Source organism: Myripristis murdjan, chromosome 14 (assembly GCF_902150065.1).
Source record: "Myripristis murdjan chromosome 14, fMyrMur1.1, whole genome shotgun sequence".
In the NCBI taxonomy this organism is placed as follows: domain Eukaryota; kingdom Metazoa; phylum Chordata; class Actinopteri; order Holocentriformes; family Holocentridae; genus Myripristis; species Myripristis murdjan.
Genome location: NC_043993.1, coordinates 26,761,342 through 26,785,063, shown reverse-complemented (window position 1 = coordinate 26,785,063; position 23,722 = coordinate 26,761,342). Strand labels below are relative to the sequence as shown.

The window sequence follows — 23,722 nt, the reverse complement described above, 5'->3', positions numbered from 1 at the left end:
TCGGAAATTGACAAGCTGAATATTGCGAGGTCCAGGATCATCTGAATGCAGCTTTAGCCGCAGCTGAACGATGCAGACGTGTTCAATGCAATACATTATCGCAAATGCACTGTTTGACTGTGTTGAGGGCCAGCAAGAAGCCGCAGGAGAGTGGTAAGTATCCCTTCACAGTTGTGCTACGTATGGTGGTAAATGACGGGTATCACCATTTTGATTAATAAGGCCTGGGTTGAAAGAGTGTTAGTTTTGCAGCATCGGCTTTGTAGGATAACACATCCCCACCGCTCTGTAGAGGTGTCCATGACAACCTTTGGTAGGCATTCCAATCTTTTGTCGACACAAGTAAATGACACAGAAGCACAAATTAATCTTGCATTATGTAACCAACAAACCAACAATATGAAAAACTGAAAGACACTACAGACATGTGAAGGTGTCGGCGTGGCTTGCTGGATGGAGAAATCATCCCAGAGTTCACGTTCAGCACAGCGCGACTCAGAGTGTCCGTCCTGCGGGCTGACTATGACCTCTGACCTCCCAGTGGAAGGCAAAAGCATGACTCTCTCCCTCAGGGATCAATAGAGTGTTGGAAGTGCGAAAGCCGCACTGTCCCATGGTGTATTTTTGGTGATGACACATAGCTCGGCTCAGCTCTCTGGCTCCCTGCTTGATCAGCTGTCTTCTTCTGTCCTATGGAGAACGCTGTAACATTAGTTTATTAAATGCATACATAGACGCACAGTTTTTACAGAGTGCATTATTACCAGAGCATGTGTTGTCTTATCGTCATGGAAAGACTCAACCGCGTTTACATCAACCTTAAAGTAGATATGCCGGCTTTGTTGCTGTGTCTGAGTGTGTGTTGCTGGATGTGCGCTTCGTTTTCAAACTGCGTAACAGATGATCATTTAATTTTTCACAATTGTATTTCATAAACATCACTTGTGAATTTGATTTTGTTTTGATGGATGGAAATGGAAATAAAGTGATTTCCTCTGCTAGTCCGATAACTCAGTTTAGATTTAGTATGGCTGCTTGTTGGTTCTGTTGTTGACTGCTATCCTCCAGATGGTAAATCAATGAGGCACTTTATTATTTCCATCCTATTCCCAGTGTAAATGAGGACTGAAAGATATGGTTAAAAAAAAAAAAATCATATTGTGCTTCCCTGGACATATTATGATTTCAATATGATCTGCAGTTTTAGTAGGAATGATCATTTTTGTATCATAATCTTAATTTTCACAGGAAAAAAAAACTATTTAAATGATAATAATGTGCTTAAGTGTGCACCAAACAAACATATTTCTTACATCTGGAGAATACGGTTTGCAGCTCCTGTGATTTGGATATTGCACTTGCGATTTCAATAACATTTCGATTAATTGTTCAGCCCTAGCGTAAATATATTTTCTAGCCAGATAAATGTGGCTTGTAGTGTTTTTGGTTCATCTCAGTGTCCCCGCCACTGCACCGACCCACTGTCTGTAACCTTGAGAAAACACCTAACAGCCTTAACACCCTTTACTAAAAGTGTGTTGGTGAAGGCAGTCCCCACAGAAATTATGTTGTCCTCTAAACCACTGTAGTGCTAAAATGCACAGCGCAACACATGTCTCTCCACAAAAACACTGAAAAAGAAATCTGACATTCAACAGCTAGGCTATATGTGTTGGCTGAAAATTTGAATGGATATAAATTACGTGGAGACAAATGTTTTATTTTATTCCTACAAGGTTAGCGTGTGTGTGATGTGTGTGTGTGACAGTGTATGCCGTGACTGACTATTCAGTTGTGTTTTCAATCTGTCCACCACAGTGCATTTTTTTGTCACTAAATGAAATGAAATTATCTGTTGCACTGTTGCTCTAATTAATTAATTCTGTCTAGGCTGCATAATAATAAATGAAAATGCATACGACTTCAGTCTTATCAAAACATAAAACCCTCATTTAAAAGAAAATAATTGTAATAATTTCAGTTTTCAGTCACACACACACACACACAGATAAATGGCTGTGCTATGAAACACTGGATTTATGAATATTTGTGTGTATTATTTTACGTAGGTGTTAGTTAAAGCTCTGTGAGTGCACAGGCAATAGAGGAAACCAGAGTTCCCGATTCAGAAGGGTTAGTTAAAGAGATGTTAAGGAAAGGTAGAAAATGTGTTATATTTAATCAACATGACATGAGGATGATCAGGATGGACTGTGGGTGCGGGTTTGATCCTGGGAGGACTTTATGCTGGTGGAGTTTCATAAAGATATGTCTGGTTACGGTGCAGATAGGTCCAATCTGAAATGTCTGGCAGATACGTTATCTGTGATTTCCTCATGACACAAACGCTGATAGCGCGCCGGCTCGCTGCTTAGGCTACATTCCAATTTGGGCATCATCTTTACTGCAGTCTCTTTACACTTTCCAATAATATGGTATTTTATTTAAAGACTGATTTGTGGAAATGCCACATTTTTTTTTCAAAAGTGCAGTACACTTCCCTAATAGAATCTGTAAAAAGCGTGTTGGTTATTTATACAAGGATAGACTAGAGCTTATAGGATTCTTTATGATTAGACCATACCTGAGGGAGCTGGTGTAACCTGCAAAAACTATTCTCAAGATGCCTTTCAATTTTACACACAGTTTGGTTGTTTTATGAAGGGGGCAAGGGGTAGTGCTGCCCATCATGGTTACTAGCAGGAGGTGAATCCATTTTAAAACACTCAGTGGCAGATCGATATATCTAAGAGGCTGAAATATGCTGTAAAATGAAGCAGTCCAATAAATTACAGGAGCTACAGCGCTGCTAATTAATTCTTTCTGGCTTGAAGTTCTTAAATATGCCTACTTTCAATTGCATTTTAAATGATTAACTTTTTTTTTCCATAATAAAGGGGAGAAACTTGGGAGTGCTTCTGTTGCTTTTGCTGCTCCTCGCCAGCGTTCCAGTTTCTGCTGCATGACGATACTCTACATTAGCAAACATTTTTTTTATAATTATAGTGTTACCGATCAGCATTTCTAGTCATTATGTGCTCTGTGCATCATTTTTTCACATGGCACTCTGTTTCTTAAGCTGCAGACCTGCGTGACTGTTGTTGGTGTCAAGGACAAAAGCTGCTTGTTATTGAACACTGTTCACTCCTGAGGTCAGAACTCATCGCTCGTAGGCGGTGATATAATACGGCATAGGGCTACATTCTCATATTCTGTTAACCTTCGATATGGTAGGGCCTAAGCATTTTATACCAACATGATTAAATTACATATTCATTTTAAAGTCACGCCAGCTGAATAATGGAAGAGTTTCGCCCTCCCTTTACCACAATCAGTTAAAGGGGAAGACCAATAAATTGTTGTCATTTGTATGCCTTTGGATACTTCCTTCTGTATTGGTGAACCTTGACTTTTGTCCCTCACAGCCGCCCACCTCTTGATCTGTGATGTTACACAAATGCACATCCAACAATGAGCAGGAATCAGAAAAGATTAAAAAGGTGATTTTCTCGGGAATCAGAATAGAGTCTCTGCTGAACTACTTATCACACAAGCAGGGCTGAAATTAATCTCGCCCGCTGCACTGTTTTTATTGTTAGCTAGGGAACCAAAGTCGTGTGAAGTCATCTGACCTCTTTCACACCAGCTCTCCGGTGTGAGCTGTGAGATTAATGGGAAGCTGGGAAAAACACACCCTCGTCTGGGGTGTCCGAATCGGTGAGAGAAATGTATAATGTGGTGATTCAGTCCAGTCAGACTCGGATGACTAAGTAAATTTAAGCCAAAATATTCCGAGGCCAAATATCTTTTAGACACGCTTTATTCCCAATGCTCTCGGGCAGCCATTTTGGCTCACGGCTGAGTTAATCATTGGTGGTAACAGCTTTGGTTTCTGTCCAGTAAGAGGCTTCCTCCCTAACTGGGTCGCTTCCTGTCCTGGGACAGGGAGACACACAAACCTTATTCATATGCGCCCCTGAAAACAACAAAGAAAAAAGAAGAAGGCGTCAAACATTAACACCCTCACTTCAGCTCACAGTCTCTCACTCTCTCTCTTTTCACCTCTCTGGTCCATCCATTACACACAGCCGCACAAACTGGCAGTAGCTCACCTGAATCTACAAGTGCCACGGGAGGCCTTTGTTATAGATCAGCAGTCAGAGTGTTTCTTGCTGAAGTTGCTGTGGTGAATGATGTGCGTGTTGGCGGCTGGCTCCCAATAGACCAGGAGACAGGAAGGGGACGGGAACTGCAGGAAGCCCAGGCCTAATCTCTCCACCTCGCAGACACAACTTCTATGTCAAAGACACACAAACAGCGGCGCGCACATTCAGCACAAACCTTCCCTCGGCGCACACACACACACACACACACACGCCAGCCTACACTGACAAAACCACAGGTGTAAACATGTAAAGAAAAAATGATCAAAGGGATTGTCGTATTTTTTTATTTATTTTTCGTGTGTTATTTTCTTTTTATCTCGCATTCTCAAAACATGGAGGTTTGTAAATTGCTGTGGGAGGAAGGATATCCAAAAGTTGCACAATTTAAAACTTGCACACCACTAATTAACATGATAATCTTCAGTCACGAAATTACTCCACCACTCCAGCGCAGAGGACAAAACTTAACATACCCTGCAATGGATGACTTTTCTGGTCCCAAACGGCGGTGAATCAGCAAACTTATTGCAGCAGCCTGAGGCCATGTCCAAGTAAGGTGGGTGAATTTGAAAACACACCTTTTTTTTACCCTTCATTTTGGCCCTCTGACCACACTAAAACAGTGTTTTCCACCTGCAAAAACAGGGCATTTGGAAAAACACTCCCCAAATGGCGTGAATTTTAAAGGTGTTGGTGTGCGGCCGGGGGGAAATGGAGCTTTTTGAAAATGAAAAAGGAGTCTGGTATCAAGGTTGTCTGATTAGGGACTTGAGTATTTCAGGGCAGTTTAGTATGGATAGCTGGCTTTTGGAAAACAGATGCCTTTATGGTGTAATGTGGATGGAGCGACAAAACAGCGTAATGTGGATTTGGCCAAACTCTCAAGTAGCGATGCGCCGATCGGCTCGGCGTCATCTGAATCTACTCACTACCCACCCAAATGAATTATTTTTTCCAATTTCCGATTTTTTCCGAGACCCGCACCCTTACGGACATTCAACGAAAAATTAAGCTTAAGATATATTCATATTGTAGAGAATGTACTTCATATTTTCCCAATTAATGATGTATTATTTTACTAACCCATCTGCTATTAATCACTGTTAATTCTTATAATCCCGTCTGCTTAATCTGCTGTCGCTCGTGTTCGCCATGTGTGAATTTGGCCTGACACAAAAACATAGAAGCTGTAAAGTTAATATGTGAAGGAAAAAATGACCAAATGTATGTTCTTTTTTTCCAAAATAATAATAAAAAACTCCTAAATATGCAACATGGAGGCAGTAAATTTCCTGAGATGTATGGCTTTAGCGTACCTGATTTTAGCATTTTAGCGTTGCAAAATTTAACACTTTTCCTTGCGTTAGGCCTTGTGATATTCGATTATTTGAGCTCCTTCCATGTAAATTCTTCTTTAAGGAATTACTTTACTTCTCAAAAGAGGACAAACCTTGTAAATTGCAGAAATGACGCCGTTTTCTAATCCCAAACTATGAATTAGCCCGGCAGCTAACGTTTTTGCTTGCAGCTGTATTTTCACTAGCGTTTCGTGGAGCTAGTGATGTTTGAAAGCAGCTTGAGTAACGAAAACGAATTAGCATGGTCGCTAAAGTTTTGTTAGCACCCATATTTTCTCTAGAATTGCCTGAAGATAACAGCTTGACAAAAACGTTACATTTTGCTGGCTTGTCATATAAGAATTTCATCGACCCAAAAACATTGCCACCATTATTCTGTGAAATAATTTTACCCTGTGAGTAAGTGGTGTCATTGCACACTGAGAAAATGGAAATAATCATTGTAAGAAGCATGAAATAAAAGAAAAAAAAACTCATACTACTGTGATATTACTAATGCTAGCGTGGCTTGATATGAGGCTGGGGTCTAATGACCAGGCACTCGAAGAAAAGACGGCCACTTTCCAGCCTCTCGAACATAAAGTATTCAGCCGAGGCCTCGCTGCTGTCAGTAAATGCCCCGATAAGCCCGTCTAATGTTTTCCATTTGTCGCTCCCTCACTGAGGCTCCTTCCATCTCGTGCCATTCAAGCCATCAGTAAATCCCGAATCTCTTTCTCCCGGTTCTTCTGCCTCCTTACGCCGTCTCAGTTTCTCTAGGTACATAAGGGTAATTGATAGTCTGTTTCTTTAATTAAAACGGGGTCTAATTGTAGCTGATGCAGGGCAAATCTTCACAGGCCTGTAATTTCCCTATCACACTACGGAGCTACAGAGGGAATGGAAAATAGAGAAGGGGAGGGCACATGACAGAGACATAAAAAATAAAGTGAAGAATTTTGAATGCAATTAATTAGTGGTTTTGCATCAGCTCTAGATCGGTTGGGCCCTTTTTATGTATGTATTTATGTATTTATTTATTTATTTTAAGATGCATTATAGGGCATTGCAAGGCCCTATTGGGGCTTGGATGTATGCTGTTTCGTGTGTTTCCTTCAAAAATACTGATTAAAGTTTGCCTATTTAATTACGTCCCTTTGCATTTTTGTGATGTAAAAGGTGACGATGACGATGCAAGTGGCATCTTGTGGTAGTAAAACATTTGCTTATTGTTGTATTCATACCCACTGTAGTTTCAGTTTTGAGCGTATTAACATTCATGCCCACAGCGAACAACTGAATGAAATGCAGAATTTCCATTGGCTCGGTTTCACCGCCGTCGATCCCAGTCGCAATATCTGTTCCAGTAAATGTTGTGTCTCTCGCACAGACAATTCTATTGTACTGTAGTTACTGTACAGTTGTTTGTTTTGGGTGTTAAATATGGCCAGATGATGAATTTTCATTGTTTCGACATTTTTCTAGCAGCCAGGGCAATTTTCCATCAGTGGGTGGCCACCGCCGCTGAAAGAATGTAGGGGAAACGTCGGCTTCCTCTTACAGGGCTCAGTCTGAATCTACTTAAGTGAAAGGCAAGGCCGTGCATGCACATAATAGAAACGCTCGTGATCTTGCAGAAACACTCACGCTCATGCATCCTGTCTCATAAACCCTAATGATAGAGCAGTGATAAACAGTGATTACTCTGCCCGGGGTTGTATGTCTTCTGCGCTACTTCAGATCAGAGTATGAAACAGAGGCAGGTGTGCATATGAAAGGTAGAGATGGGGCAATCTTGCAGCGGAGCAGTGTTATAGAGGTGGTCTTTAAATTATGCTGAGCGAACCAGAGGTAGAGCAAATGCCGGGAAAACACCGGCTTGAACTTTGGCACCCAATTATCCTCCCCATCCCCTCTCCTCTGTTCTCCTTCTCCCCTCTTGAAGCCCTTCCTCCCCTTTATCGTCTCCGACTGTTGCTGTGAGGCTGCTGGGCTTATGCGGCGGAAGAGTCGAAGAGGGTGAGAGAAATGTGCAATTTGAAAATTTGTTTCTCAAGTACTGTAAATGTCTTGGAGAAGCGTAAAATGTCATTAAAACTTTGGGGAAGTTGTGAAATGGAATAGTCACACTAAGTTTATCATTTTTTGCAAACTTCCAAAATAAAGTTTACAAGCGAAATTTGGGGGAAATAAATAGGGTGAGATGCAGCTGGTCTGCAAAGTAGATCTCATGAGCCTCAAACACAACAAATTATTTTATCTTTTTTTTTTTTTTTTTTTTTTTTTTTTTTAGAGGTTGCAATATGTTACACAAGCCAAAAGCCAAAAAACTTGGCAATGACGTGGGAATTTTTAAAATAAGTGGTTCGGGATGTGCACGTGGAGAAACGGAGAGAGAGGTGTGTAGCCTCTGAAAGAGAAACAAGTGATGGTATGTCATCGCTTTCTTGTGCCGTCCCCGCAGCGGTGAAGGTGAAACAGAAGCCGAGGTAAAATCTAGGAGAAAAAGATAAAAATCATCGCTTTGTAAGGGCACAGTCAGCCTAAATTGGGCAGAGAAATATGCGTTTGTTCACTTAGCAAATTTATTTATAAATGAGACGGAGCTAAGACATGAACAGACGTGGGTGTAGCGGAGTGATCGTCCAAACCATTATAGAAAAAACAAGATGGTACAGTTGGAGAAGTGTAGACTGGCCACAGTTGCTGGTGTATTTTTTACATCGGTTGGGTCGCCCAAGCTTGCCAAAGAATACTCGGCAAGATTTCAAGGCAACAGAGAACTTTAGCATGAGAAAGCCTGGTAAAGCTGCGCGCTGGCAGATGGTCATTTTTGCTGAGTGCTGGGCATTTTTGCCGGATGCGGTGCACTTGTGGGGGTTTCTTTCAACATAAAACAGAATACACTGAATCATTTCAGCTATTTATTCCGTATATTTATTTTCCAGGTTAAAATAAAATCTTTGTCTTATCAGCTCGTGCAAATCATGGTGTAATCCGTTATCCTCTATTCCATTAATTCGTGTAAATCTTGGCAAGATTGGTGATATGGAATAAATTATTAAAACCATCAGGGAAAAAGAAAAGCTCCTGAAAGCAACTTTTGTGCTGGATATATTATTCCAGATGTTCATGAAGCACAAAAGGTACAACAGTCAGATTTAGCCTACACAATATTTTGAACATCACAACATCCCATCATGTTTTAAATTAGCGCAGGGCGATATGGACCGAATCAAATAGCATAATGTCTTTGACCAATATTGACATTGTGGCAAAACTGCAGAATTGCTGCATTCATAACACATTTACACACATAATCATTATTTAAAGGGCTATTTAGGTAGTCAGCAAGAAACATAAAGTACCTGGCACATAAACCTGAGCAACAGTTGTTATTATAATCCTTTCTTGAAATGATTACTGGGGTCAAATTGACGCCAGCTGATAAAAAATGTTCTCTAGTCTCATAGCACATTATCACTATAAAATTAATATCAACACTGCATTGATTTATTTGGTCGACGTTTTGGTGAACATATGACCTTTCTCACGACCTGTTACCATATCGTACAGGCCCAAGAACACACCCATCATACAATCCGTCCTGAGTAGCCCACATTTTTCCTCAAAATTTGATCTCTGACCGACAGTTTAACCCTCATTATTGTGAAACAATGGCGTCTGGAAGTGTGAACGTCTGTGGACGGCCCCAGCAATAATAATGACACATTTGTCTCAGTAGGAAGGTCAGGCCAGATTGTGCCAGGTCTTATCTTACTCATTTTCATGCCTTCATGCATGCTTTACCGGAGTGTGGGTCGGTGTTTTACAAGGGATCAGAGAGATTAATAACGGTAGGCGTAGCAGTTATTTTAGTAAAATACTATAATTGTTTGTGTTGAACAGACAGTGATGTGCAAATAGCGCGTGGCATTTGCATAACGTTCTCACACTGATTTTGCATGTCTGACACAGTAAGTGAATGTACAGCGTCTTAATCTGCCACAACCGATTTGTGTGCAGGACTTGGCTACCTTAACAGTATTTCTTGGAGGAACAACCAAGAGGAGACAACAAATCTGTGTGTAAAACTGTTTTCCAAGCGTTCTCCCATCCTGTATGCCATATGTAGTGTTGAACTGACAAGCAGTCATTACGGCTGGGCTGCAGCATTCTCAGCAAATAATGAAGAGAACTTGGAAAAATGAAATGGAGTATAGGCTGTAACATCAGGGAGTATTAAAGGCCTGATTTTCCCATGTAACTGATGCTTTGGTGAGATGTGATTTCTCATATTGACTATTGTTAGTCATCAGTCATCGAGCTACAGAAATTTAATTTTAGGTTTGAATGTTATGGTAGCAAATTAAGTGTTTAGTAAATTGACATTTTGGGCTCAAGCTTGTAGGGAACTACTTGTTTGAGCTAAGGCTTCCAAATCAATGATATTCTTAAAATGGATTAATCCTTATTTTTGAATGTATAAGTAAACCGAGCATACTCGATTTACTCAGCATAGGTCATTTCCAGCATGAGCAAAGCCACAGATAATATCCTCAGTCACACATTTTACTGACTTTTTTGTTGCATTATTTTAATTTTTCATAGGACTGGACAAAATCAAATATCACAATAAGACTACTGGTGTTTTCATAAGACATTTTCACATTGAATCTTATGATAAATTCTCATTAGAAATGTGGATATGATGACCAAGCAGGTAGAGGCATAAAAAGAAAACAGAATAATAATGCTGTAATTCGACATTCGAAATCCATGCCATGTCATGATGTGTATATATAATACCAATATATTTCCCACCTCTAATTTCTCATATTTCAATCTTTTTAAATGTTGCAAAAACTCAACATTGCAGTATTTTGTAAAAGAGCTGTTTGCTTGTTGGCATACAGTTGTTTTTATCCAAATTACATTCACTTGTTCCTCAGCGTGCTGCATTCAAAGTAAGCTTTTCTATTGGAACAGGGAGCTAATGCTTGAATATCGTTTTTAACAAGTAGCGTACCTTGGAAAATATAAATAAGCATTATTAAGCAGATAATGAACTGAACTCAGAAAATGGAAATAACCATTATCTAACAAATACTCACTTATCCAGTAAATGACCAATCAACAGGGAGGTGGCTGTCAAAAAGCAGTTGTAGCAATGATTGTCCAAAACGGCAGCCTGTAAGACGTGAGTCTGTTGAAGAAAAGAAATGTGGCGAGTCGTCGATCTGTAGTTTTCTGACAGGTTATGCTTTCTGAGCTGCTGACTTGGCTGTTGGAAGCCAAAAGAGTCTGACATCGCCTTAATTTTATTTTTGGTCATTTCAAACCAGCAGGGTCAGTCACCTAATTAGCTTACTAATGATAGTTTGAGTGTATCGACTGCGGGAACGTATTGTGAATGGCTGTGGGTTCCCAGAATTTACTAGTCCGCCCTCTGGAGCGAAGCTGTGGGCCTAATTCAACAAAACATCTTGATAGTCCCGATGATAAACTCACAACCAAACCCCCCCTTTTCTCCAACATCCATTTTTATGCAAGTGCTCTCTCTGATCACGGCACACAGGAGAGCTGCATTAAATCCTGTTTATTGGTAAATCCAGACTGCCTGACCCTTGAGATGAGCTTCTGCAGGGAACCTCCTTAGGCACGTGTGAGACTCTGAAAGCTAGTCTGTGACAGAAGCCTCATCCCATCAATAAATACGAGGCACGGCACAGCAGAGCCAGCTCTGCTTAGAGCGAGGGAAAGATGTCTTAAAATGAGAAGACATCCTTCTATCATAACTATGACATGGATCCTGAATCATACCAGAGCCTCACCCGTCTATCAAAAGATTACAAAAAAAAAAAAAAAAAACAGTCAAAAAACATTGGTTCAGTTGGAATCACAGCTTGTTTGTGCGTGTGATGACAGTAACTGTGTAAGTTTGGTTGATAACCTTGCTCCCATGTCCCGACTTCCCCTAGACAAAAGCCTCTTTTAACAGGTTTACCATGACCACAAGTATGGGATCTGTCTGGGAACGGAAGGGAAATGAGGGCATGGCAAGAAATAAGTGCAAGGGAAGTCAGTTTAGGGTTATGGGAATGTTCTTTCAGATGCATTTGACTGATGAAACTATAGCAGCAGGATGCAGTGCAATAAATCACATCAATCAAGTGTTTTTTTTTTTAATTATTTTTCTTTGCATATAATGGATGTTTATGCATGATTTATTCTCTTGCAGTGAGTGATGCTATGTTTATTTGTTCACAGAGGTTCTGATGAACACCAAGACAGAGACTTCGGATCTGAAATGGACCATCTACCCCCGTGCCAAGCCTGAGGTGTGTAACCCCAACCTCATTGTGCTTACTGTTATCTTTATTCCATACACAGGGTGCATGGTGGTGGGGGAGTTTTGCCCTCCAGGTGTTTCTTTGTTTCTTTTGCTACAGAAGAGCTCCTCTAAGGCAGGTAACTGACACAAAAAAAGACGAACAAGACTAAATTAGAGATGTAAAGCGTATTGAAAGCAGATATGCTCATGTTATTGCATCAGCACTGCAGCAAAAGTTAATGGCTGCCCACCATTTTTGAATGTCATAGCCAGAAAAAAAAGACATCTCTGTAATTTGAGGAGTGGTTTGCTGAGCCTTGTTTGCCAGCAGCGTCACTGACCAAAACTGCTCAACTTGCTGATGTCCCATGAGAAAAAAATTGTACAGTGATGCTGATATGGAGGTCTCAGGGAACGGTCAAAAACACTTACTCCTCAGTGCTGTTTGTACATTGGTTCAAAATGAAAGGCAAAACAGACAAGCAGACAGTATATAGTAAGTGCAGCCAGTATTATTTGCAACAATTCATGGAGAACTTCACATTAAGGGGAAATGGTGTTCGGATTGCGGTGCATAAACCCCTTATTACCCTGGAGAATGGTGGTATCATGCTCAAAAATGACAGTCTGCTGCACTATGGAAAAAAAATCTTATCACATCACATCTAAATGAGTCACAGGGGGGTCTAAAATCCACTGTAGCGTCCACTACAAAGTCCACTACTAAGATCTGCTTTGATTCATTATTTATCAAGAACGAACGCAAATTTTTAGACTAATGAAGTATTTCTGAAGTAAGATTATGCAATTTTTACTGAGATACTGTACTTCTTTCATATTCTTCAATAAATGTATGAGCAAAACTGTAACACACGCCAAAAAGATAGGGGTCATCTGCTTGGGCTTGTTTTTCTGTCTGTTAATGTTTCGGGTGGCTTTTTAAGAGCTTTTTACTTGGGCGGCGAAAATCAGCGCGATTCATTTCCAGTGAGAGGCGAGCAGAGGAGCGAGGCAGGGTCAACGATGCGGGACATGGGCTCGTCCTCGTAAAAAAAAAAAAGTTGCCCCCGTGCTCGCCTGTGCGCGTGTTCGTCCGCCTCCTCGAACAAAGTTGACTTGTCCTGAACTTTTGATGGCGTGATGCAGAAATCGCTCACCCAGTCGACGAGTCAGCAGAGACTGGATGCATTAGCCAGCACACGATGTCACCCCCGTCCTCCTGTTGCTCCTGCTCCTTTAACAAAACTAAACCGATGATCTCCCACTCCTGTGTCACGGCTCCTCTGCCTAAAAGCCACAACCGGCTGCAGTGTTTACTTTGTTAGCCAGGCATATTTGTTCATTTGTAACAAGTTCTAGACATTTTTTAGGGTGCATATTATTGGTGTTGATTTTGTTGTCATGGTTACAATGCATGGACCCACAGGTCAGCCCGATGTAATTGATTCCCTCATACGGGACACGGTGAGTACAGCAGAGCAGCAACGCGGAGGCGCGCTGCGATTTTTCACGGCCCATCGAAAAAACCCTTTAAGTTGTGTGGTTTATATTCACCGCAAAGTTAACATCTGTTCCTCCCCCTCAGAGGGCAAAGTAAGCATCATTGAATACAAAGTGACCACGTTCACAGGATAGTGAAGTATTATTAACCTAATTGAAGTGATCTCCTCCAGGACGGCGTCGTGTCAATCCAGGAGGCAGAAGTAGCTACGACAACATTGATTGAGCACAAGGGGCCTCTGAACAATTTGACAAGCACAAAAAGAATCTTGCTCACCTGGGAATGCAAATCAGGGGCAGGATTCACTATGAAATAAGAAAACCAGTGAGAGAAAAAGCAGGGAATGTTCTCTGAAAAGGATTCTTGCGGTGGGGGTTGAAGAAATCCGAGCTATGGGTCCTCCCAGATGAGGGGCTTTTAGTCCCGTTCGTCCTGACGGGGTCAGGTGGTGACAGAAATGACCTGTGGGGAAAAATCAGTGAACCTTTCAGAGTGGTGAACCCTGTCCTTACTACTTGTTAGGACCCAACTGTCAGACTAGCCATCTATGAGGGGCTGGAGGGGAACTGGAGGGGCCTGACACAGAACACCAGCCTTTTCCATCAGTCCCCTTGTCCATTCCAGTACTATTCCAATGACAAAACTCTCTTTGATGATCTGAAAAATTTCAGCTCCATTTCTGTCAGGGCCACATTTAGAGTTTAGTTGAGGAATGTTTACTCAGTTTGCATTTAGATGAACAATGCAAAAAATCATCTTTGTCCATGTTTTTAAATGCACCGTGTAGACTTCAAATGCTTACTCTGTCGAACTTAAACACTTCAATGGTAGTGAAAGCTTTTTTGTGTTTAGCCAAGCAAAATAATGAATATTGGCTATGTATAAAGATTCCCAGTGTAGTTTTCCCTGTAAAATTTCTCTCCCAAAGACATTACTTGCATCTTTGAGGTCTAATAAACATGCTGAATGCGTTTCCTACCTCAAAAGACTTTTGCAGAGCCTCATTTTGGAATATTTTGAGCGTTTCGTTGTTTACATTGGCGTCTGTAATATGTAGCTCCCACACTCATGGCATTCTGTAAGAGCATGTTATGTAAAAAATTCAGACACCCACTTTTCCAAGTGTGAACTGTAGCGCCAGTAGTGGTCACACACTACATTGGGTGCCTTTAATTTTTTTTACACATAACGTAGAAGCTGTGCAAACTAATAACGTGCTACATTTGGTGGAGCAAAATAAATGATTAATCTCCTCACGACATTTATACAGGCTCCATGTGACTAACATGCACATATTCTTTGATGCAGTGTGTCAGTCATTATTGTGGAGTCATGTGATGATTTGAAAATCTTCATCACAGAAAACATTTGCTCACGCGAGTGAGTGCTCCTGAAGTCTGTGGCATTATACCAGGATGAAAGGGGAAAAATTCTCACCTCGAGAGATTCAAACTTGGCTCTCGGTGCGCTGCTGCACTATAATTCATTCAGGCCAGTTTTCTGCCTCGCTCTCCACATCATCTGCAAATGGATTTTTGAAAATTTACATATTTACATAACTGAATTTCTGAGCCTCAAGTTCAGCAAATCTGCTAATTTCTGCCCTGAGTATCTTCAATTTTTTTTTGTTTTTTGTTTTTTTTCTTGTATCCTGCTCCCAGGAACGCGGTGATGGTGAGCACGTTTGCAATTGACTCACATGTCAAGAATTAAAGCGTGTTACCGTTACATTTGGCTTTCCCACAAGCACAGTTCCATTTGAAAGGTTTTCCCTCCATAATATGGATTTGTGATAGCCACTCTGCATTCCTGCATTTTAGTTTCAAAGTGTGTTGGAGGGGTGAAAGCTGCATCTGTTTCGGATGCTGTGTGCAATCGTGTGCTCTGTGTGACAACTGAGACTTGTATTCCCACTAGCTGTGGCTGCAGCTCGGCAGTAGGAATGATTTAACACCCCAAATTCAAATGGGGGCTGGATCAAAATTTGCGGCAGGCCAGATCCGTCCCACAGGCTTCTGACAGGTGCTATAAAGCCCAGGACCAATGATGAATTGCAACCTTATTACGCTGAACAGCGCCTTTTATTCAACCAAATATATAAAGACCTTACTGAAAGAGTGGGAATTAAAAGCTGTCAGCTCTGACTTCATGTTGTTTAATAGGTCAAATTTCATTTTAATTTTCTTACTGACAATGCTTTGTCCTCTTTTGTCTCTCAGTGGGAGGAAGTGAGCGGTCTAGATGAAGAGACCAACAGCGTGAGGACCTATCAGATCTGCCAGGCAGACAGCTCATCCAGCCATTGGCTGCGCAGTGGCTTCATCCAGCGGCGAGGAGCATCTCAGGTATACGTGGAGCTGCGCTTCACCATGATGGAGTGTTCTTCAAGGACGACCCACCACCGCAGCTGCAAGGAGACGTTCAACCTCTACTATTACCAGGCAGATTCAAATGAAGCCACAGCCACTTACCCACCCTGGATGGAGAACCCGTACACAAAGGTATCAGCTTATTTAAAGGATGTGTTCACTCACTGTTTGAAGCTTATTAGCAAAGCTCAACAAATACTCATTATCTACTGCGTTAATACTCTCACAAACTTTAATCTAGTATGTACATTTTAATAATATGGGTGCATCAATCAGTCAGCCAGAACCATGCGGTTTTTGCAAAAATTAAAGCAATCCCTGGTTACTTGTCTAGCTGGTTGCTAATTGCATGCACCCATTGTTTTTCTTACTTAATTTCTGAACCCATTATGATGTCCAAAAGAGAAAAAAAAATCAGAAAACAAGAGAAAGATTACACCCATCATATGATGTTACATGAGAACATGTTTTAATGGTAAAATTTTGCACAAAAAAAAGACCCTTATGTTGACCTTTAGTATTTAAAGCAACTGTAGGTTTCTTCAAGTATGAAATATTTTATGTTTTGTATTTGTATTTAATTTGATCTCATTTGCATTTATTTCTGAGGGTTGTCATATTTTTTTCAGATAGATTTTGTTAACTCTGAAATGTAGATTTATTTGGAAAAGAGAGATGTTTTGTCTTTTGTGTAATGTGACAAAAAGCACTAGGATAGCCAAATCTTTATTATATATGCCTCTCACAGTCACAAAATAAAGTGAAAAAAAAAAGTTAAAAAATGATTCAAAACTGTTAATTATGTTAAAATAAAGAAAATGTTGTTTAAAAAGGCTTTTAAAAATTGGAATAAAAAAAAAAAAAAAAAAAACAGAAAATGCAGCTGGTGCCTCCATATTTAATAACTGACTGCTGACTTGCATCTGGAATTTACCGTTACACAACAGTTATTGAACTTGCTTTAACAATTGTCCCTGTCTTCCTGTCCTAGGTGGACACAGTGGCTGCAGACTTTCTGCTGAGGAAGGGCGGGGAGCGGAAGTTCAACGTGAAGACATTGCGACTCGGCCCCCTGTCCAAGAGAGGCTTCTACTTGGCATTTCAAGCTCAGGGCGCCTGCATGGCCCTGCTGTCCGTCAGGGTCTTCTTCAAGAAGTGTCCCACCCTGGTCAGCGCGCTCTCCTCCTTCCCCGAGACGATCCCCCGCACCCTGGTGCAAGAGGCACAGGGTGTGTGTGTGGAGCATGCCACTCAGCAGGGGCTGCGACCTCGCCCGCCAAAGCTCTTCTGCGGGGAAGACGGCCAGTGGGTGGGCCAGCCGACGACCTCCTGCGCCTGCCTACCAGGGTTTGAGCCCGCTGAGGGACACACACGGTGCACGGGTGAGAGAAACAGCGAGGCTGCATGTGCGATTGGACTCGTAATGTAAAGGTGAAGTGCGCTCTCGTCAGTTTTGATGGGAAGCTGCGTACGTACAGGAATGTATGTTGACTACACCCACACAGGCACACGAAACCGGAGCAGGGAGACTAAACAAGAAAACAATGGCAACGTGAGGGTGGGGTTCGCTGAGGGTTTAACCATTTAAGAGGAAATGAGAGACTGAGGAAGTTTAATGAGGCAGGCGGGGGAGCTGTGACACCGAGGGGACAGGGAGAGGTCAGGTGGAGCGGCGCTGAGCTCGGAAGGGGAGGACGAGGTCAAAGGGTTGCTGCTAAGACATCTCAGAAGTGCCCACGGTGTCAGTTATGTTAGAAGGAGGAGTGGAGCGCAGCAGAGGTGAGGAGAGGGAGAGAGAGAGAGGGGGAAGGCTGGAGGTAAAGATCCTATCACTTTCAGAACATCAAAGCAAAGCAGACAATAAAGAGGGAAGAAGCAGGATGATTCTCTCAGGAGCTATGCAGCAGCTCTGTCTAATGAGTCCAATTAACAACCCTTGTGCATGAATAAGGCCCCCCCTCTTCCCCAAACACTGTCTCTGTCTCACACACATACACGTACACGCACACACATACATATTGTACCAGAAATACATTATCTAAAAATGAAACCCGACTTGAAAATGCAAAGATTTTCTGAAGAAAGGGTGCTTGCGTCTTTGCTCCTGTTTGAAGGTGGGATTTAGTTTGATCTCTTTGGGGGGGGGGTATAATGATTAAAAAAAAAAAAAAAAAAAAAAAGCATTTCAAATAGTCTGCTTGGTGAAGTTGGGTTGGCACTTCCCTTTTCACTATTTTGACAGTCAGAGAGGAGAATTGGGACAAATTGCCATTGAAGCAAGACTGAGCAGAGCTGATTTGCTTAGTAGGCCTGTCATTTTAAAAATCAAATTAAGTCTAGATTTATAATTAAATCAGGGGTGCTACACTAATGTCTTTCATAGATGGGACACATATTTTCTGGGTAAAATAAAGCTCTCTAACTTCAAAAGCATGACTGCTGTCAAGCGGATTAAAATACCTGTTTAGATGAACTTGATAAGAATATTTGAACCAACAGTAAAGCTCCAGTACCCTGAAAGTACAGTTCGGGTTTCCATCTGCCAGGTATATTTACCCAGGTGCCTCTGGTTTAAGAGTGCCCTAAGTGCTGTCAGTGTGATGTAAATTACAAAAGGGTACAAGATGACGCCCATAAATAGATTTGTGTAGACTGTTTCCAGGTTGAGCAGTGCACGACTTGCACCAGAATATTCACAGCTGTCAGAAAAGCCTCAGAATGCAAATGATCAAGTGTCGGCATCACACATTGCATTCACGGTATTTTTAGGTTTCCAGGCTCCCGGTGGGCTCCCATTAATTGTTTTTGGCCTACTAAGAAGGTCCAGAACTCACAAAGTGAAAAATAATACGAAAACAAAAAAAGATAATCAGACTCACAGAGGCATAAATTAGCATGAATTGCTGCAAGTACTGAGCCTCGTCACAGCTGAATCTTTCTAGAGATGCGCTGATATGCAAACAGGCGCCTCAGTGACCAGTGGTAGAAGACTTGGTTGTATAATGTGAACGTGGCTGAGCGTTGGTGACAGACGCTAGGCGATGGCTGACGGCCGACACTCAGCTTGCTGTGTCAGTCCTCTAGTCAGGCAACTTCCAGAGGAATATCTGTAAATATCCCTCGTTCTCTCTTAAAATACTCCAGTAGGCTGTTCCTGTAAATCAGAAAATGTTATCTGTCAACATGCCTGGTTAAGTAGGCTAAAAATACCCTGCATCCGTGTTCCAGCAGCTCTCAGGTTGGCCGAATAATGCTGTTGTCTGTCAGGCATTATTACTCGATTGGCACTTGATTTATTTGATTAGCAGATATATATTTAAACAGCCGCGAATAGCTCAGATACGCAGGAACACTCATACGCTGTTCACATAGCACTAGTAGCATGGGAGACAATGTGAGTCGACTGTCAGTGTGAAAATATCAACCTGGGTTATGTCGACCCTGCAAAATGACCGTGATCAAGATCATTTGCCCCTTTTCCACCACAGGGCACTCGCTCTCTTGCTCTTGGGCGGGGAATCCGGGAACAAAGCGCCCTAACCTTAAATGTTTTTGCATTTCCAGCCCCACTCTGAGAATAGTGACCTTTATACAAATACGGGGAAGATCTGTAGTCATTATGCATGACAACAGCAAAACAGCGGACATATCGAAGCTATCGTGTTCATGATTATTTACTGCTGTGCCGCTGTGGTGTTTGCATTTGATTTTGGAGTGAAGTGATAGATGAAAAATGAGATTGAGGAGGCTAGAAAGGCAAGAAAAATGCTTTTACGCAGATCAGCTGTGACGTGGCGTGTGGTGTTTTTCTCTAAATTCTTAACCCAGTGATCTCTTGGTAGAATGATCTTTTTTAATAAGTTATGTTTGCGCTCACTCGCTGTTTTTGAAAACGGCGGTGGTGATACTTTCATGCTCCATCGTCACACATTTAACCAGTCTGGTTCCTTCACTGGACACAGGGATAAGGGTTGCTGGTTCCTCAGAAGAGTTCCTGTGTTCTGGGAGCAGATCTTGTGATGGAAAGATCTTGTTGTGACCCCAGTGACTCTTAACTCTGCTCTGCGTGTGTGTGTGTGTGTTTGTGTGTGTGTTCAGTGTACCACTCAGCCCCTGGAGCACCTTTTTATCTGCCATTTTGTCAATGTTTGACGAATATATATGATATTTTAAGGTGGCTGTGACAGCCTATAAGATATTCCTGTGTACAAAGCACATGTCTGGGCAATAAGGCCTATAAATAATGTCACATATTTATAGGCTGTATCACAATTCACGACATATATCCCAACATTTTAAAATCTTCTCTAAAGCACTTCATAAATGCTCGATTTAACCCTTTCATGCATACAGTCACATCGGTTTGATGATTCTAGCAGGGCTGGGCGATCAAGACAAAATAAATATGATATTTTGACCAAATACTTCATTATCAATATTGTGATAGTATCGTGGGGATGACTACTGGTGCTTACACAAAATATTATTTTTAACTAAATGGGTAAAGGCAAATACTAAAATAGCCAGAATAGTCTGGTAAGAATCATTTTATGGTAATGCAGCCTTTAAAACCAGGAAAAGACTATCCTTATGCCATACCAATATTAATCCCAGACGATATCTAGTCTCATATCGCAATGTTGATATAATATCGATATATTGCCCAGGCCTAATGAGGTTCATTGGGACCTGCTTGTATCACCATCCCGGATGTCCTGAACCGGGTCTCTAAGTGTTTCTGTGAACAAAGTGACGGGAGAATGCCTGCACATTCATTTTGTTGTGGCTGTGCGTCTTATCACTGGTTGTTTGGCGGCTGTTTGCTGTGCCTGTCAGTGCAATGGCTTGAAACAAGATTTCAAATAGCAAAGGCAAATAATTCTTAGGATTTCTTTGTTTGATGCGATAAGCCCTTCCAGGTGGGTAGGGCTTATCCACAGGCCTAATCGCATCAGGGCAATTCAGGTAATTTCACTGTTAAGCAGGTTGTTGGTGACAAATTCAATTGACTGTCAAACACATTCCTGTGGTTGTGTAAACTTTATGGACCTCCATGCGTGGTCCTACATGTCAATCTGGCTATTTGCAAATTCTGTTGTACCCTTGTCTGTCTGGAACACTGTGTGTGAGGTGATTTTGTGCTATGCAGTACTCTAAGGTCACATCCAATATCAAAATTCATAATAATATGCTTTTCTTCACCCTCCCCGCCCCCAATCCTGTACAGCCTGTCTTGTGGGTCAGTTCAAGTCAGGTACAGAGGGACAGTGCACCGGCTGTCCCGGATTCAGCTATGCCACTGTCACAGGATCGTCTGTGTGTGCGTGTCGTGCGGGATACCTGCGTGCAGAATCAGACTCTCCTGACACCCCCTGCACCAGTAAGTATGCATGCAAAAAGTATTTAAAGCCACATGTGAACACGGAGAAGCCGAGCCACATCCACATCATCCCACTTCTGGCCTCGCAGTGTTTCTCCCTGCTCTCGTTGGCCCATCTGCTTTTGTTTCAGCCATCTCTGGCTCTGTTTCTTTTCTCTTAGCCAGGCTCCTTTCATCTGCTTTGTGCCCTTTGTCCTAGTGCTAGGCATTGAGATGCATGTTTTCTGTGACAGGTTGTTGGGGGTGGGGGTGGTGACTGAAAAGTGAGGGAGGCACTGATGGTCTCGAGTGACACCTCCATGCGGATTCAGGAATTTCAATTCAGTCACGCATTCACACGTGTGAACGGGAGGGTCTTTTCCTCAGAACGGCCATAAAAAGAGTTTGCGAAGCATTGTGAAACTCGGCATCAGGGTATTGACCGTTTCCATTTTGAGCACGTGTGGCGTAAATGCCACCTAACATTCATATCCACTAATTTAATAATTACTGACAACTTTAATTACAAAGGTTTTTTTCTGAATTATTTATTGCTTATTTAGCCATTCTTCTTTTATATTCTGTATTGGTGTCCCAGCATAGAGGATGCTCTTCCATGCTCTCCTCCACACTTTTATTGTCAGTTTGTGTGTAACATACCATCTGTAAAGCCAAAGAAGCTTTCCCTGTGGAAAAAGCTCTTTAACCTAATTACATCCATGATCATTTTTAATGCTCATGTTTTTTTGTTGTTCTTAAAACTGTCAGATCAATCAACACCGAAAAAAATCCCCCTTCCTAATTGATGAATGTAGAATTTATGTGTGATGTTGCCCCCCTAGGATTTCCAGTGAGAACGTTTCTATTGGCACTTAAGTCTTTGCTGCAGGCTCAGGGACAAAGCTCTTTCTCCTTGGCAGGAACAGAAACTCATTCACAGTAGCTGAGTGGTATTGCTGTTTAGTTATGCTTGGCTTGAGGCAATCACAATCTTCTCACAATTTTCAGCCGCTGATCATTATCATCCAATTTTAGACAAATGTAATTGCAGCAGTTAAATTCTGCAACACATGCTCCTGCTGTGCCTCTAATCTTCTCCTTGCTAACTCTTTGTGAAGTCTGATTAAAATGTCTTCAGAATAGAGTTTGTATTGAAACAAGTAAACAGATGGCCTGCCTTTGTCACGCAAAGGTACAGCAGCAGCAGCAGCAGCATGGCTCGACAGAGACGTTGGTAGAGAAGTTGCATGTATTCGTCTTTTTCTGTGTGATGATGCAGAAAAAGGTGTAACGTGCGTTCTCTTTTCCCTTTAGGGCCACCCTCTGCCCCACGCAGCATCGTCTCCAAGATCAATGAAACCACACTCGCGCTGGAGTGGAACGGGCCGCTAGACAACGGCGGCAGAACAGACCTGAGCTACGCGGTCAAGTGTTCCCTGTGCGGGTCGCCCAAGGGGCCGTGCCTGCCCTGCGGAGACAGCGTCAGCTACCGACCCATGCAGCATGGCCTGCTGGGCCGCAGGGTGGAGGTCTGGGGTCTGCTGCCTCACACCACATACACCTTCTCTATCCAGGCGCTCAACGGAGTGTCCCAGCTCAGCGGCAAGAGTCCAGCCAGCGAGAGTGTCAACATCACCACAAACCATGATGGTAAGAGAAGGGAAGATAAGGGAGAGGTTCAAACTGAGAATTTCACTTGGTATTGAAAATGTGTCTCTCTGTAGTGCCAGCACTCGTGTCGGTGATTCGGAAGAGCGTGTCGACGGAGAGCAGTCTGACTCTCCACTGGTCGGTCCCGGCCCAGCCTCACTACACCATCCTGCAGTACCAGCTGCGCTACTGTGAGAAGGTAAGAGCGCTCATCTGCCTGACGTCCCACATTCAGCTGTCTGGCTTAAAGGTCCAGCATTACTCAGTTTTCATGAGTTTGTTTTCATGTATATCAGGATAAGCATGTTTGTCAGGATGCTTTGCAAATAAGTATAGTGTAGAAAATAGGTACTGATTAATCCCCACATTGACTGAATCCCAATACTGGAGCTTGATTGCCTTGCAGTACCAGCTCCTCTAATTAAAATTGGGCAGCTCTGCTGAGTGGAGGTTTTCCAGGCGATGTCAGTTCAAATCATGCAGCATTCTGTGATCGGAAATATTTCAGCAATTTATTCATGAAGGAATTCAGTCAGGACCAAGTCCAACTGTGAGGCTTTGAGTGGGTTTACTTTGAAACTGCAAAGTTTTAAAAAAGGCGATAACTCTACATTGAAACACTTAAAGGCATAATGAGTAGGATTTTCCTAAAAAACAAAGTATAGACTCTTACAGAAAGGATACCACTAGAAGTGTGTGTTGGTGTGTGTGCGTGTGTGTGTCTGCAGAGACCCTGCCCTCTGCTTGGGTTTTGCTGAGCTTAAGACTCTTCTGGGCGTCGGCCTTTGGGCAGTGGGTGTGTAGCTCCCAGCCCATAACAGCACACAGTGCCAGATTGATAGCACAACATCCAATAGGAAGCTACGAAAATCGCAACAAAGGGAAATATAGCAAGGCGATGAGGATGAAGAGTGAGGCGGTGTTGACCTGTTTACTGTTGGACAGCTGGGTGCCAGTGAAAACTCACTGCCGGCGGTTAGCGTAGCCAGGGAGGAGCAACGACAAA

The 23,722-nt window shown here is 42.2% G+C and overlaps 1 protein-coding gene across 1 annotated transcript in view; it reads left to right on the top strand.

The window, feature by feature from the left end:
• The window catches only part of ephb4a (eph receptor B4a), a 43,379-nt gene that overhangs the window by 6,297 nt on the left and 13,360 nt on the right, over window positions 1-23,722 (top strand). The window contains exons 2-7 of the mRNA XM_030068830.1: window positions 11,774-11,844; window positions 15,558-15,839; window positions 16,699-17,089; window positions 20,935-21,087; window positions 22,381-22,716; window positions 22,791-22,915. Of these exons, the coding sequence (XP_029924690.1) occupies window positions 11,774-11,844; window positions 15,558-15,839; window positions 16,699-17,089; window positions 20,935-21,087; window positions 22,381-22,716; window positions 22,791-22,915 (1,358 nt within the window). The remainder of the gene's footprint in view (window positions 1-11,773; window positions 11,845-15,557; window positions 15,840-16,698; window positions 17,090-20,934; window positions 21,088-22,380; window positions 22,717-22,790; window positions 22,916-23,722) is intronic.